Source organism: Falco cherrug, chromosome 7, assembly GCF_023634085.1.
Source record: "Falco cherrug isolate bFalChe1 chromosome 7, bFalChe1.pri, whole genome shotgun sequence".
Lineage (NCBI taxonomy): Eukaryota > Metazoa > Chordata > Aves > Falconiformes > Falconidae > Falco > Falco cherrug.
This window is the reverse complement of record NC_073703.1, coordinates 6,020,258-6,036,604: the sequence shown is the minus strand read 5'-3', so window position 1 is coordinate 6,036,604 and position 16,347 is coordinate 6,020,258. Positions and strand designations below refer to the sequence as shown.

At 35.7% G+C, this 16,347-nt stretch overlaps 1 protein-coding gene across 4 annotated transcripts in view; it reads right to left on the bottom strand.

Annotated features, from left to right (window-relative positions):
• Positions 1-16,347, bottom strand: part of DENND4A (DENN domain containing 4A) — a 56,881-nt gene that overhangs the window by 15,704 nt on the left and 24,830 nt on the right. For all 4 annotated transcript variants that reach the window (XM_014277077.3, XM_055715287.1, XM_055715285.1 and 1 more), the window contains exons 9-19: positions 15,324-15,382; positions 14,508-14,652; positions 13,751-13,926; positions 11,778-11,878; positions 9,625-9,843; positions 9,231-9,376; positions 4,195-4,328; positions 3,187-3,322; positions 2,389-2,595; positions 2,155-2,283; positions 1,730-1,874 (exon numbers count right to left, since the gene is read on the bottom strand). In XM_014277077.3, the coding sequence (XP_014132552.2) occupies positions 1,730-1,874; positions 2,155-2,283; positions 2,389-2,595; positions 3,187-3,322; positions 4,195-4,328; positions 9,231-9,376; positions 9,625-9,843; positions 11,778-11,878; positions 13,751-13,926; positions 14,508-14,652; positions 15,324-15,382 (1,597 nt within the window). The remainder of the gene's footprint in view (positions 1-1,729; positions 1,875-2,154; positions 2,284-2,388; positions 2,596-3,186; positions 3,323-4,194; positions 4,329-9,230; positions 9,377-9,624; positions 9,844-11,777; positions 11,879-13,750; positions 13,927-14,507; positions 14,653-15,323; positions 15,383-16,347) is intronic.

Genomic DNA, 16,347 nt, shown 5'->3' with positions numbered 1-16,347 from the left:
TTTCATTTTAGTGTTGTACGTTTCTCAAGAGTTAATGCATGTAATTCTCATGGTTTTACTCTAGAAAGTAAAAAAATTAAAATAATGCAGCAACAACCATGAGTTTGTTTGCAAAGTAAGATTAAGATAAAAATAGCTAACACCACCCCCAAAAAACCCCTGCAGACATTCAAGCCACTATCTGGTAACTGTTATGACAAAACACTGCCCCAGGTGTAACTAATAAAGTCTAAATGATTGATTTCAAGAATCAAATTTACGTAACACTAACATGGCTATTCCTCTTCCAGGTTGTTATAAAGCATTAGCACCCAAACTAACAAAGCAGGTGAGAAAGTTTATGTTCACTATAAATGCTAGTGAGCACTTCAAGTCACACACATTCCATGTCCTTTGTCCAGGTCAACCTGAGTCTCCAGCAGTGCCACAGCATCTTTAGGGGGTCTGCTCTCATGCAGTTTAGGAAGTAACAGCAAGTACCTGTCCAGGATCGAGGGTACGATACAGCTGAAAGTCAGCTTCTTTCCCTCTTTTCCCTAAAGATGCTGCACTTCGTCTCTACAGAGAGGGCAAAAACCTTGTTGTAATTGTAGAGATAACAGAATTAAAATATTCTGGAATTTATGGAAGAGTTTTTGGGAATGGGATTGCCTGAAGAGTCAGCATGCATTCTAGCTATGCAATTTTATGCAAAAAATCTTGAAAAAAAATATATCAGATTGTCAACAGCAAATACCATTAATTATAAGTGACAGTTCCTTAATAAAGGACTAATTACACTTCCTTAGTTTACATGGTTCGAGTTGTGACCAGCATCTATAAGCTCTCCTGTAGTGCTTTGCATGGAAAGGTTTCAAAAAAGTAGTTTATCAGGAAGGTCAGCTTCATGAAGGACAGGCAGAAAACCAGTAAATTTGTTCAAGGTCACCCAGAAGGCTAGTGACAGAGCCAGAAGTAGGACTGTAGTCTCCTGAGTCTAGGACAGATACTCCAGCCATAAGGCCATCATATCTGTTGTGTTAGTCAGGGCAAGTATTTATTTGCACATATTTGTAATCATAGAATAGCCCTGGTTGGAAGGGACCTCAGGAGATTCAGGTGATCTTCATACACTCAGACATGTATGTTGTAACGGTCTTCCCAGGCAAACTACAACTAAACTAAAACTAAACTATATTGCTGGTACTTTAAAATGTGCCATCATGCTTCACTAGTCATAAATATTGTGGAAAGTAGTACCTATGAAAAATACAAACTACCAGTGACCACTGCCATGGTAATATAGCCATTTAAACGTCACTGGAAAGAAAACCAGAGATCTTGTACTTATAGTCTATATAAAAAATAAGTATCATCATTTCAGTTGGTATGCAGAACCTGCAAGCTCAAGGACTAGTTCTAGTAGTCTCTTCACTAACATTAAAAAAAGTGGGGAGGGAAATGGCAAGGCTGGACAGAGGTTTCTGCCAGTTGTGAGACTGCCTGTTGTATGAACTAGGATAATGATCACATCAGCTGCAGGTTCATATTTTGTCTCCACGAAGAGCTGATACAATAAAGAGCAGACTTTTGGATTCAAAGACCAAAAAAAAGCTGTTTTTAAAAAATTATGCAAGAACTTCTTTTATCCCCTCTCTTAAAATGGTTTTATCAAAATTCACAACAGAAAGCTTTTTGAAATAATGTTATCAGCATGAAAATAAAAAAGAAAAGGATGTGAATACTCTACCAGGAATGGCTGTATGTGAAGTGCTTGCTGGCAGCTTTTTCAATGCTTTTTTAAACTGTGCTATTCCTAAAACAACATTTCGTATTTTCATCCATAGGAAATAGCCACCTCGATTGCTTGAAGGCCAGGTACTTTCCAAAACAGCCTATTTTGGAAATACCAAAGTCAAATACAGTCATCTTAAGGAACAGTTAGATGTAAGAACAGTGTGAAATCATGAATTTAAATTTGAAATTGGGTTACATTGGCAATATAAAGTAGACTTCTAAACCTACAAAAATGAAGACAACACAGTTATTGTCTTTTATTTCTTCCTTTTACTAGAAATGAGAGAATTACATCTGAACTCCTCCCTTATTTTGCTTGCTTCTATTTGCCTGGAAGAAAATGCAATTTTTTTTTTCTTCTATTTCAAAAATACTTACCTTATTGTAGTAGCCATAAGTAATGGCATTAGGGTCAACACCAGCTTTCTGCATTTCAAAAAGCACTCTCACTGCTAGTACAGGCTGACCGTACTGTCCACACAGTTGCATGAGTACTCGGTAGCATACCTGAAAATATACACAAGTTAGTATTGTGCTTCTACAGCCAAACATGTACTCCATTCAATAAAACCCATGGGCCACCTCTGGAATTCTGGGGTTGACTTATTTTACCTCATCAGGTGGATCTATTTTTTTGGTATGCATTTTTTGTAGCACATCATACGCAGTTCTCAGAGCCCTGACTTTTGAATGGCACACTTTGACGTATGCAGGAAGGCAAATGAACCAAAGACCATAGCAGTGACGTAACAAACACCTGGACCACATCTGTGGTATGGACGAGTACTTCTTAGCAATTTTATGTGCAGATTTAATTTCCTGTAAAGAATCATAAAGACTATTTGTGTATATGTACATGCACAATACACAAACCTAGATGTTAAAATCTGAACATGCATCATTAGACCTAGAGAAACTGCAACATTAATATGAACATACTCAAAATGGGAATTCGGTAGAGTTAGCAATACCAAAACCTGTGCTATATTCCACCCCTACATTTAAAAGAAATGTAAGTTTTTATGTCTATTACTCTTGGTCTGCATTTTTTGTAAGAAACATTTGAAAGTTAAGAGTCCCTTTTAAAGCTCCAGACAGTGAAGACCAACCAAGAAGTGGATGCGGGCATGCAATTTACACTCCTGAACAGCGCAAAGAACACAGAAGGTATAGGGACATCACAACAAACGGCAATCTGTGTACAGGGGCCCTGTACGATACAGTGTAGGCATGAAACACAGGTAAACATCCAAAGAACAGTTAGCATGGCTACCCTATGGACACTGCAGTAGTGAAGAACCATTAGGCTGTAGTCACTGCCAGACAGTCTTTATAGCCAAAACTCAAGATGAAGGCAGCAAGCTGTCACCTTCCAAAAGCACCTCATGCTACAAGAATGTCTGCAAGTACCTGCTTAGTTCTTCTGAACATTGGCGATGGACTGTTGGGGCTACTGGCTTTGGAAGACAGTTTGTTATTTGGTGCTGTGAGAAATCCTTCAGGTCGCTCAAACAAATCTAGTTTTAATACTGGAAATCCATTATAGCTGTAAAAGAAATGTGTCACTTAACTTCTGTAAGTCAGTTCCAAAGTAAACACGTCACACAATATCAAACAAAATCAATTACACAGTTGTGCTAGAAGCTACACAGGAAATAAAAAACACAAAAGCAAATCTCTAAAGACACCGTTGACAAAGTGGTTTACTAATCCATCTGCATGATTTCATAAGCCTGCACAGTCTCTTAACCTGTTACTTCAGTGTAAGCAACTTAAATTGATAAATACATTTGCTTCCATAGTATTTTCTTTAATTAATGTGTCAAATGCATTAGTATTGATTCTAGTTAATAAAAAAAATAATCCGTGTCTTTTAGTCCCTGGTGAGCATCACATGACAGATGTTTATAAAAATCAATGTGAACAATATCAAATCATCTGAAAGGTTAAATTAGACTAGATTTTAAAATGTTTCTCAGAATTAATGAAGAAACCAATAGACAAGCTCATCTGATACCATTACTAAATTAGTAACACCAGTTTTCAGTGATTCTTTTAAATGTACTTTCTTTCCAAAGAGTATCTCCAGCTTGTATCCTTATCAGTAGTAGCAGCAGGCCAACAGACTGGGTCCATTAATTTAAATTTTAATCTTAAAAAGTGTCAACAGCTAGCACAATGTAATGTGAACACAAAGCCAGCTTTAATATTACTGTTTCTGTGTGTACACGCACACAAAATGAAACTTCAAAAGAGGTGGCACACTAGGTGTTTTACATACACATTTTTACTTGAGCAACATAAAGGGACAGAAAAAAAAAATCTGTACTTTGTGGCTATCACAAGAACCTAAAAACTAAACCCTACAAGGGCAGCTGTTAGGATTTTGGCTAGCATCCTTCTGTGTCCTTAGGTTACCTGTATTGTAGAGGGTGCTCTTCACCATTTGGCAGATGAGGGATCTCAGGTGGTGTTATGAAAACTGTATGCTCACTCTTGTATGACTCATCCAGCTCAATAAGTCGTGTTTCCCCAGTTTTGTCTGTATCTACCTGTAGAAGTTACGTTAAAAGAAAAAGTAGTTACTAGTGTGATTATATTTTCTGTCATTACAGCTATATGTTCAAGTAGGACAAAGTCTGTATTAGCATCAAAGGACTACATCTTAGAAGTAAGGATGCCTTGCAAAGTTATAATGTGAATAGTAAGTGTTGCATCTTTTTTGTAAACTTCACCCCAACACAATAATCAATGTTTAATGTTATAGTCTGGATTGACTGTTTTCAGGTAAATATCGTAAAGTAGTTGTACAAAGAGGTTAATCTTTGTGAATTCAACCATTTCTGGATCTACATTTCCAACTGCAGCAGTGACTTCAATTTTACTTTTAAATATGAAAGAAAGAACTTCCCCCCCCCATCTTAACCACTAAAACCCCCCACTTTATCCAATTGTCTGATGTATACAGAATCTAAAAATGACACTACCTAGCAATTTCAGTCACTTACATAGTCATTAAGGTCACGCTAGTTTGCAGAGACTGCAGAAATACAGATGCATTCAAAAAGATAATGGAATAAAAACATGGAATCTTACTAAAATTAAAGGAGGCTAGAAGTAACTGGGTTTTTTTTAGAAAAACAAAGTAATCTGAAAGGTGAAGGGTAAATTTAGGTGGGTTTTTTTTTCCTCTTTCAGATAACTTTATAGCTGTACACATGGAAATACAGCAAATATTGTGTGGTCCCGTCCTCTCATAACCAAGACAGAAATTCAGTTCACAGATAACAAAGGCAACTTGCAATAATACTATCATTAAGCATAAATTACGGCTGCATTTGTTTGGTTTTGTTTTCAGATTTGTAACTGGCAATTTGACTATATGTCTTTGCTTTGCTAGCCTGGCTGTTGCAGAGAGGGGGAGAAATTTGCACTTCCCAAATTCATGGCCCTGCTTTAAAGACAGCAGCAGAGACGTACATCAAGGCTCCAAGCAAATTTCATTCCATTAAGACAAAAATAAAGAGCCAAAGCAAAACTTAGCCACCTCAAACAAGATACTGGGGTACTATGGACTATTTCCCTTTGAGAAAAAGGACAGATAGGTCTTTAACTTAGAAGCTTCCTCTCCTACTGTTCACACTGCAGAAACTACTAGTGACAGAGCAAGTATAACTCATATTACATTCTACCTGAGAGTCTTGATACTTGTACCGATATTTGTATTGCTTTGTCTCTGATCTTCTGTCACCAACCACGTCTCCTCCAATACCTCATAAGCGCTGCTTCTGCTTATGGCATGAAATGCATCTCCATCTCAGAGCTGGCACTATCAAAAACTATTTACTTCCTAGCATACAGAACATGCTATTTATTCACATATTGCTAGCCCCACTGTTCAGCTAAAATAATGTCACAGTTTACATTTATAGCCATTATTTAAGTGGTTTAAATGGCAACGAAATCACAGCCAAATGGTACATTATTTCAAAGAAATTAATAAGCAACCTGTGGAACCCAAGGATGCACGTTATTCATGCCTTAAGAGTTTAGCAACAGAGAATTAATATACAAAAAGCAGCATATTCCACAGTTCTCTCCCTGCGGTGAGGTGGAAATATATCAAGTAGTTTCAGCAGAATTCCTGAATATTTAAAGTTTCATAAACATACGAAGAGGTGTTCTTAATTACACGTTTTACTGCATGAGACAGATGGAAAGTATTAGCAAATTGAACCAGCCGAGTAGCAAGAACATATGGCTCCTGAAAGTGGAAATAAACGAAACATTACATGGCAATTTAAATAAATACTTTTAAGGATTTAAGCCCCCCCACCAGTTACAAGTTTCACCAGTGAAATACTTCAAAGCCAGCAGCTTAAATACATATTGAATTGAGGTAATTCTTGAATTCCTGGAGAAAATGAAAACTTGTGAGACAATTACACCATATCTTTCAGCAGAAAAAAAAAAAAAAAGGTAATCAATTACAATCTCTGCTGCTGCTGTCTAAGATAAAATAACATGTAGAGGAGATTATTCTTCAGCTTAAACTATTATTATAAATTATTTATGACAAGGCTTAGATTGTATTTTATAGATAACTAATTTCATAGTTCATAAAATTTGTCTCAACCCAATGGCCTATAACTAACCATAAGAAAGTTTTGTATCGTCTTTCAACCCATGATATCACTCTTTCATGCATACCCTTTCAGGTACTGGTTCGCCTTGTGAAAGACAAATATATATATATATATATATATATATATATAAGTTCACTTCATTGGAATCATTCAAATTTGGTATGTGGTCAAAGAGCACCTTGGCTAAAGCTCTGGTTCATATAACAGTCCTTGGTACACTTCAGTATTTTGACTTTGTATACAGTTTCTGTTAAGCACAGTATCAGAAATAAGAGACATCAAGAAAGAGAAGCAGGGAAGGTGAGGCAAATCTATCATTGTTCAAATAAATCCTACATGGGAACCCACTCCCTCACGTCAGTGAGCACCTAGGTTCACAAGCAATTCTAAAGCCATGGCAAATCCTAAGTGCATAGTAATTCCAGTGCCTCTGTTTCCCCACAATTATCACTGTCATTGAAGTAGCTGTCCCATTAATAAAACTGAATTAAATCCTCACCGACAGAAGCTGGAGAAGTACAACTACTTTCTGTAAAATTTATTGTCATGGCACTGTCATGAGCATTTTTTTATAGCAGAAGCAAGCTGCCCACAGCATCAACTAGCAAAATAACTGGCATTAGAACAGAGGAGTCTTTGCTTCAGCTGTACAAGCGGCTACTTAACCTTTGAGAAAAGGTGAAAGCTCCAACAGCTCCACAGATTATTTGCAGTCTCACAGTGGCATCACCAACCTAAGCATTACTTTTTCAGAAGAACAGTTTGAATTCCCAGGCAAGGTACTTTAGCTAGGGCATCAACTTCAGTGCCCTCGTAAACCATTCTATAAAATGAAATATAGCAGATAGAATTTGACACTTACATAGCCATCGCATTCTGAATAAAAAACCTATTTAACGTTAGTCAGAGAACTAACCAGCAACACAGTGGAAATGAAGTACTGCTCAACAGTGTTTAGTCACCGGGGTATACTCCTGTCTACAAGACCTCCCATTTTTAAACACTCACTGGCATACAGCAAAGCAAGCACTACATGTTGAAGGCTTTTTAACTGAACTATAGGATAACTGAGTGAATATTACAGAAATGTTCGTCATTAAATCAATTTACAACCCATGAATACATGCAACTCATGCTGCAGAGCTATGGAGCACACTTTTGAGAACTACTACTGAAAAAATAGAGACTAGCAAAAGCTATGAAGAGCATTAAATAATATTAGACCATGCTTTTATACTTCTCTCAAACTTAACTGCTTTCAGATTTGTTTTCAAAACAACTTACAGCTCTTCTGCACTTTCATAGCAGAAACAGCCATAAATAGAAACTGTAAATAGCAGGTTTTACAGTCTTCAGTATTAATTCCTGTGAAACAAACAGCAGGTGACCTACTTTACAGGCAATCCTAGACAACTCTGCATTACTTAAACATCAGTGTCCCAGAATAGTGTGTTACAGGTAGCCAGTGAGATGACAAGTAGGTGTGGAATGTCTTATAATATTCATAAAAATTTCTTTGATGTCACAATAGAAGCAAACAGGGATATAAGAGAGAGTTTCACTTTAGTTCTTCTGAAAACAAAAACTAATGCAAAAAAATTGTCAAGCTGCCTCAAAACACTTTTGTAGACCCTCTTTTGAAAATTCATTGTCTTTCCAAAGCTAATATACCTGTCCTTTTTAGAAAATTAGTCCTTGAACAGTGCTGAACACTATACTAATGTGGACCTTTCTTACAAACAAGTCTGAGTGATACTTCCATGGAAGATTAAAACAGAAATCCACTTTGAGCTAGGAAATCCAACATTCCGAGAGCTCCAGTCCAGCAGAAGTTCTAAGTTTACTTCAAGAAAAACATCAATTGTGATCAAGTTGCACTTTCACACTCCTTGTCACATAATCCTGAACAATTCCCTTTCTGTCTCATTACAAATGAGAGAACAGCACAGCAACAGATAGCAAGGTATTCCTTTACTGCAACATAACACAATGGCAGAGTAACAGAACCCGCAAAAAATGACAGCTTCTGCAAAACTTGTGTGACACACCGTAATAAATATTGCTTATGTTAAGAAACCCATACATTTAATATCCATCAATATTTGATAACAAGGTCATTAGAAAATACTCCTATCCAAGAGAAGACTATCAATACAACCATTGTGTTCAAAATATCAACATCAGCAAGCTGGTTTTGAATCAGGGGAAACAAGTGACAGCAGTATGAGTGAAAGGAAAATTGATAAAGATTCGGTTTAGTTATTTACTTTTAGTACAACCCTTCTAAAAATTCTCCAAGAGTAACTAGAGAATTGCTATTAGAAAAAAATGGCCAGCACATTAATCAAAAGCAGGTCAAGGAACCCTTTATTTATAATGATTAAAGAACAGTGAGACTGTATTATATCTTTTAGTGTGCTGCTCATCAACTCCATTCCTAAATGGCTGCATGAAGTATTACACAATCTATAAAAATTATTGTAGTTCTATCTAAGGAATATTAATCTCCGACAAAGAACTCAAAGCTGCTGCTTTACAGTCAGAATATTACACTTCCTACTATGGGCACACACATGTGAAAATCGGTACTTCTATTTGTTCTCATATTTATACTTTCAATAATTCAAACCAGAAAGTGAAATTAAGCCCAACAAAAGAGGAAAATGGAAGGCTACAGTGACTAGAAAAAAAAAGGAAGAAAAAACCAGAAATAAACTCGTCCTTCAAATATATTCTGCTTGTACTATATCAGATAATGTAAGCTACAGCAGAAGTTAAAAAACTATATGGATTTGAAGACATGCTTACTTTATCTACGCAGTCATCAAAAAATGCAAGGCTTGCATCCTTATCACTGACAAAAGAACACTCTTCAATGAAGCGAATGAACATTTGAGTTTTGGTCATCAGGGTGTAGAACTTCTGATGTGAACGATCTCGACTTTTGAGGAAACCTGTAAAGTGAAATCACAGGCATGTAAAGAAAGCCCAAACCAAAAAAGCCCTCACCAAAAGTCAGCATACATTCTGCTCATGAGCAGTAACCTTTCTGTAATCTTTGCTACTACTATGCAATTTTTTCTGCACTTACATTTCTATCACCATTTACAACACTAACACCACAAATGTTTTTATTCTTTAAATAAGAGAGAATCAAAAATTAATAAGTTAATATAAATAAAAGAAGTTTATGACTCTTCACCTTGTAGTTCAAACAGAGAACTTGCATCTGTGGCTGTTTCAGAGGGTGCCTCGGTTATTGGCCTGAGATAAGACCTGTAACCTTTTAGTATTGAGGCCATGAAACACAGAAACGCTTCTTGGATCTCCAAATCTAACAGATGCAATTTCTTCCCAGAATTAAAATCATAGTCATTCATTGCTAATTCCATTAATGCATCTTCTCTAGGTCGCTGTTGCACTGTGAACAAAAACAACATGATGTTTTACTTTTTTTTTCCCCCCCAATACTGGAAAAAAATTCTCTTTATCCTACTAGGTTCACTGATTACTGAGCTCCATTAAGTTTGGAACAGATTAAAATATATGCAATTAAATTCAATCATGACACGTGACAATGGATTCAGCTTGACCTTATATGACCCCTGTATCTCTGGATAATATCAAAAGCAAGATACACTTACCTTTTCAGAACATTAGTTACTACAGCAACAGAGAGAATCAGTATGGACAGAGCTTTAAAAAAACCCTTAAAGAAAGCTGTTCGTAAAAATATGGGAAAATTTATACAAGAGCTGATTAAAGAAGCATATTTTAGGGACAAACACATAGGTATGATGTGTGTGTTACTTTTTTTTTTTACATTGCCTTTCATTTCAAAGTGTTCCCAAAAAGCAGACTATACATATTAAGTACCTCTATACACAGAAAAACACCACTCAGATGTAAAATGGAGCCATCAAAACACAACACAATGCAAAACACCCATACAAAGTAGGTGGTTTTTTTTTTAATATCTAGCAAAATCCCTATCCTTAAAGCAGGTACTTGTATCAACATTTTAAAGCCATCAAAACTCTAGCTAAGACTTCACTGTTACACTCACAGAGTATGGTAACATTCCAAAAATGTCTCAAAAAGGTGAAAGGATGGTTTCATTCCTGTCTTTCCATGTAATACAATTATAGCCAACTTTATAATGGTACCATGTTTAAACAATTCACTCTAATAAATTTAAGACCAGTACCACATATATACAGAAGGCTGAAAAATTTTTCTAAAGAAATCCTCACAGTAAAATATAACAAAATTTTGAAGCAACAGACAATTTTCGTTACCTATCATCTATACACATTTTTTTTGTGCAGCACACACCAATAAACTTCTGTTTCTGTACATTCTAACTAGGACACAAAGTCTAGTGACCTCAATAGCCAAGGAGATGTAAACAGCCTTTAAAAAAAATAAAGTGTCCTAAATCCTAAATACAAAGATCTCATGCAATATGCTTTCCGGGTATGTATTTCTCAAACACGCAGTGTTGATCATCCCTGTCCTTATCATACTCAGATTTAAGTCTTAACCACTTGCTGCCTGTGCCACAGCAACTTGATTTTACAAATGCATTATTGCTCCTTAAGGCTCCCTCCAATGCCTACGGAAAACACCTAAGCAGACAGATAATGCCAGAGTGCTGATGGACTTCCTTCCTTCCCACTTCACAAAGCCTGTTAGCTATGATGTCCAAGCACATCAGCTGGCCTTGACTACATTTATATTTGCAAATGTTTTGTTTTAAAGAATTTCACTAACATTATCCCTATCTATCTTTCTGCTTTCTCACATCAAGGTTCAATATACCTTGCTCTGTAATATTTGAGGATTCTATCAACAACCAATCTTTTTTCTTAGATATGTCCACTAATTGCTATACCTTTAAACACACAATATTTAAGACATTTGCTATTTCCATCTTAAAATTTTAGCTGAAGTACTGCCAGCTTGAGTGTCAAAGTTATCTCAATTGTCAAGACATCACCAGACTTGAGCAGGCTTTGAAGACAAAACAAAGGTCTTTATTAGGTCCTGGCCTACTCTTTGCTTCACTATTCTCTTCTCATTAAAGCTCTGCATTTTTTTTGATATGAGGATCACATCAATATAAAAGAGTATTATCTATTGAGCATTGCCTTACATATGGAAGTCTCCTCCACCCCATTATCTCCAACATGGGTTCTAATCCCTGGATGTAAAGCACAGATTTTCCCATTCTGTATGAAAACATTATGTTTAGTGTAATGGGTGACTTAACAACACGTTTAATTAGCTTTATGCATCTGTCCATGTGGCACACTACAGCCAATGTAAATCTTACAAAGTACTTCCCCAACTCACATTCTGCCAGTTGCTGATATAAATTACTTAAAGTGTTCATCAGATGTTTACAAGGTTTCTTTGGTAGTATCTTCCATGCAATAGCTTTCTTATCTCCAGTTCTGAAAGGAAAAAAAAAAAACCCAAAAACAAAATTATGAGTATATACTAGAATACGTGTATATAGGCCTATATTCAGATGATTTTTCTATCCCACCAGAGAAATGCAAGTACACAATTTGCTCCATTAAAACAGGCCTTTGAAGGATTGAAAACCAACCAAAGTCAAACCTGATTTACTATATGGATATCTGATCACAGCCATTCAACCAATGCCCCGTATTTCAGGATGACAATTATGCACCCACACTCTAGCACTGAAATCAATCCACTTAGAACTCATGAAAGATGGATTAATAGTACTAAGCACCTGCCACTGCAAAAGCCACCACCACACATGCTATGTTCTGAGCTATAGTTACTTAAACTAGGATGGAGACAACGACTAGAATGCTTGTAGTAACCTGAATCAATTTGGGATAACTGCATTGTGTTTTGTGCATATAGACTTGGACTTAACTATATCATTACTGGGATAAAAAAAAAATAAAAAATCACAACATTCTTTGTCAACAGAGGGCACCAGCAAGCCTCAAGACTCTATTGGTCAAAGTTGCAAAAATTGTAAGCATTTGTTTAACACTTCTTTCCATACAATGAAACTCAATTAATCTGTTTTAAGAAAATTCATAGAAAATCAGTTAAAAGTATAACGAAAACAGAAACAAGTGGAAATAAATTACTTTCAATTAATGAATATGTAGCTTATTAGACAAATACCAGACAAAATGCACAAATGTGTTCCTCAACCAAAAACTAACAAAATCAAACCCAAAGCTATCACAGTCTAGCTTGTACTAGTTACTAAAAACTTCAGAGCAGAACTGCTATACCAACTTGGTATCACCATGAAATTCTTAACAGAAAAATTCTACTTACTAATAATGTATGCAATCTTCTTTAAATCCACACACAACTACTGAAGCAAAAACAAACCCATAACTAAGAAAATGTCAGAAAAAAGTTTTTAGTTAGGCATAATAATGCCGAAAGACTGCTACCAACAGGATGATGATACAAAAGAACACTAATCAAAGAGTTTGAGAAGTTAACACTAAATGTATACCAAGTATATTAAACAGTATCCTAAAATAAAATGTTTGTGATACACAAGTTTCATTTTGTGTGGTTTAGAATCTTAAATTAGAAGTCTTACTCTATTTTTGGATCACATCATCACAAGGAAATAAATAGTTTTGTTTTGAAAATCATAATAACATGGACTGTTTCTCAATGGTTTTAACAGTGCAGCACTGTCCCTTGCTAGTATGTTAGATACTAGATTATTATGTTATTCTGTAATACTAATTCTCTACACAGTTCTGAAGGAGAAATATTACAATACTGTTATTTCAGTTTGTTAATGGCATGATTCTAAGTCTTAATTAAGACTCTCTCACCCATGAAAGTTCACAGCTCTAATTCTCAACATGAAGTTCCTATACTTCATATTGATATGGTGTAAGATTTAATTGTTTTAATTTTCAAGCAGATTCCCATATGAAGATACAAGAATTTCTCCAACACTAAGAAAGCTGATCACGAAAAATGAAAATGACTGTTCTTCTCTAGGGACAACAAAGTGAAACACAATATGGCCAATCCAGGAAATGTGCCAAAGTGTGCAGTAAGATTTTAATGTAATAGAATAAAAAGACAATAATGTTCCATGAGGATTGTACCTCCACTCTGATGTGTTGAATAGGAGATATAATTTCTAGCTTGCTCATTTCAAGACTGATGACACATTAGAAGTTTAGAGGTTTAAAACAAACAAAACCCTCCAAATTTTTTAAAAAAGCTGGTTTTTGCCTTTGAAAACAAGAAGCAAAAATAATAATCTAAGGCAGAAGAAAAACTGTTAACATACTTACTGAGAAATTGTATTGGTATCTAGGTCAACGCAGCTAACATCTGGTGGAGGGTCATAGAGATCAAAGTATCTTGAATCAATTCCCACTATGAATGGGCATGGTGCACTTAGCACATCTGCCAGTGCCAAGGGACAGAGAGGAATATACGGGCAAGGCCAGTGGAAAGGAAATATCATCTTTGAAAATATGCAGAGACAAAACATAGGTTAAACATGTATAAAACCATCATCCATGAAAGTATAAACCATACTTTGCTAACTGCCAGTTCAAAGTTATTTAACATGGTAGATAATTATTACTGAAAATCTAGATGCAGCTTATTAAAAAAAAAGTACACTCATTTCTCTAAAATTCAATTTGTAGGAAAAAGCTCTTCAGTATAATAAACTGTATATAGCAGAGGTAGCAAAACAATGCTTACTGAAGACAGACAGGAAAATAACATGCATTTAAAATTCCACAAGAGAGAATACAGTGCCATTTGGGAAAAATCAGGAACTCTTACTTAGTGCATTGTGATGACAAAACAACGTGCTTATTTACAATATTTACAGAGAAAGAACCAAGAAGTTACTTTTTCTCTTTTGTCTTTGCAAGAAGGCATCATCAGCAACATGAATTTTTCTCTTTAATTATATTGTTCTTATTTTTAAATAACTGTTAAACCTAACAACACTACTACTAATTTTAGATTTTATCTAAAACCTATTAATTTTTCCAGTTACAGATGTATGATTAAAAAAACAACATTACTTACAGAGACTAATGCCTCTGTCACACTAGTAAGGACAGAAGGTCGCAATGAATGGATGAGAATTTTATGTTCCGTCACAGCAAATACAAGTAGAGTTACTGCATTTTCAGGTCCTAAATTTTGAAGTAGTGTAGAAAACTTGCCCCCACTGTCAGAAAATATAAACACACTGGTGAGTTACAAGGGACCATAAAAAAAATGTTCAATAACAAAACAGAAAACAAGGCATTACATTAGGATTTCATAAGCGTAAGTCTGCACATCTTTCTTTTAAAGAAGACTGCAAGGCAGACGACTTAGTACACTTCACTGTTCAGTGAAGAACGGTTACTTGCCAATAGTAACCATGATTCCTTGAGGCTCTTCAATCAGCCTAGACTGTTTTCAGAACACATGCATGATGATTTTTCTCTTTGAGAAGCAATTTACAGGGAGACAACATGGATTTCTTTTATCATTCTCCTGCACCAAGACATGAAAGTTAAGACAGTCACAGAACTCCTTCAATTACCTTGCAATACAACAGCTGCACTATCTTGGGAGCCCAGGTACCAACTCCTAGTAAGGGGATCTAACAATCTATATTCTGCCTCAAGAACCACTAAAATTGTTTGAAAAAAAAACGCAGATATTGTTCATTAAGTATGCATCCTTGCCAGGGCACAAGTCTAATCACATAAATAAACTTCAGATACACTAACTACAAAAGGTACCAGCCAAGGTATGTTTATTTGCACAATTACAACTCAAAGTACCAAATTTTTCTGCAATGTAAGTCAGAATATGTTTCACAATTAAACAGAAGATACTGCAACTTGCCTCAGTGGAAGGGGTGATGACACAGGTTGACTAAGAATCAGGTTATCGTGTGGAGATAGCTGGAAAAAGATTTTAGAATACATTCTTTTTATTCTGAACTTTGGAAATATTTGTTAGAAATTACACAACTCTAACAACACCTAAAAATAAAATTTAAAATAAGCTGAAACTTACATATCCCAGTTGTAAAGCACTGTAAGAAGTGGCCTGCAATGCTCCGCATCAGTATCTTATCAAAAACCAGGCAAAGCATGACCTTCCTTTCTGGATCAGAATTTAATACATTGCATATTCATAAACAGAAATTTAAACTAGCTAATACTGCAAAAATTGAAGGGAAGTGAGGACTCATAGCTCATGCACAGCTTTCAGCAGCCTGGGGCGGGGAATTCTTGCTGGGTTTAGGGGGTAAGAGACTGATAAAATGCATGAAGGAGAGAGATGGCACAGGGTGATGTAAAGTAGTCTTTTCTTTGGAAGACATCAAAATTAGGCTCTTAGCTGGTAGAAATGGCTCAGCTCAGCTTTGATAGCATCTTCAAAATTTGCATTAGTTGAAGATGCAAGACAAAGATCTTACTAATTCTTACTTCTCTTACATCAAGAGCAACCATTCATATATTCAGCATGAACAGGAAGATTCAAATGAGTACAAGAATGCAGATATACAATCTATTTATTTAAAAGCTTAACTGACATTTTCAGCCATAGCAAATCCAAGGTTACAACATAGCAGTTAGCTTAATCCTCCCTGCTAAGTAGTCATGCATTTTCCATCTATTGTATAAAAGCACACGTACAAGTAGCTGTAGTAATTCAGTAAGTCACCGTAACTTGTACAACTAAGCTACAGTTCTAGTTGTTACTGCAGACAACTTGCAGTAAATACTTCATTTTTGAATGTGCTTCAACTTAGACGCCACTGCAGGTGACCAGACAATAGAAGTCAGAAGATCTGATGAATTAGTTATACAAATGCCAAAGCACTAAGTCACCTAATACTGTGCTGGACAGGCACACAAAA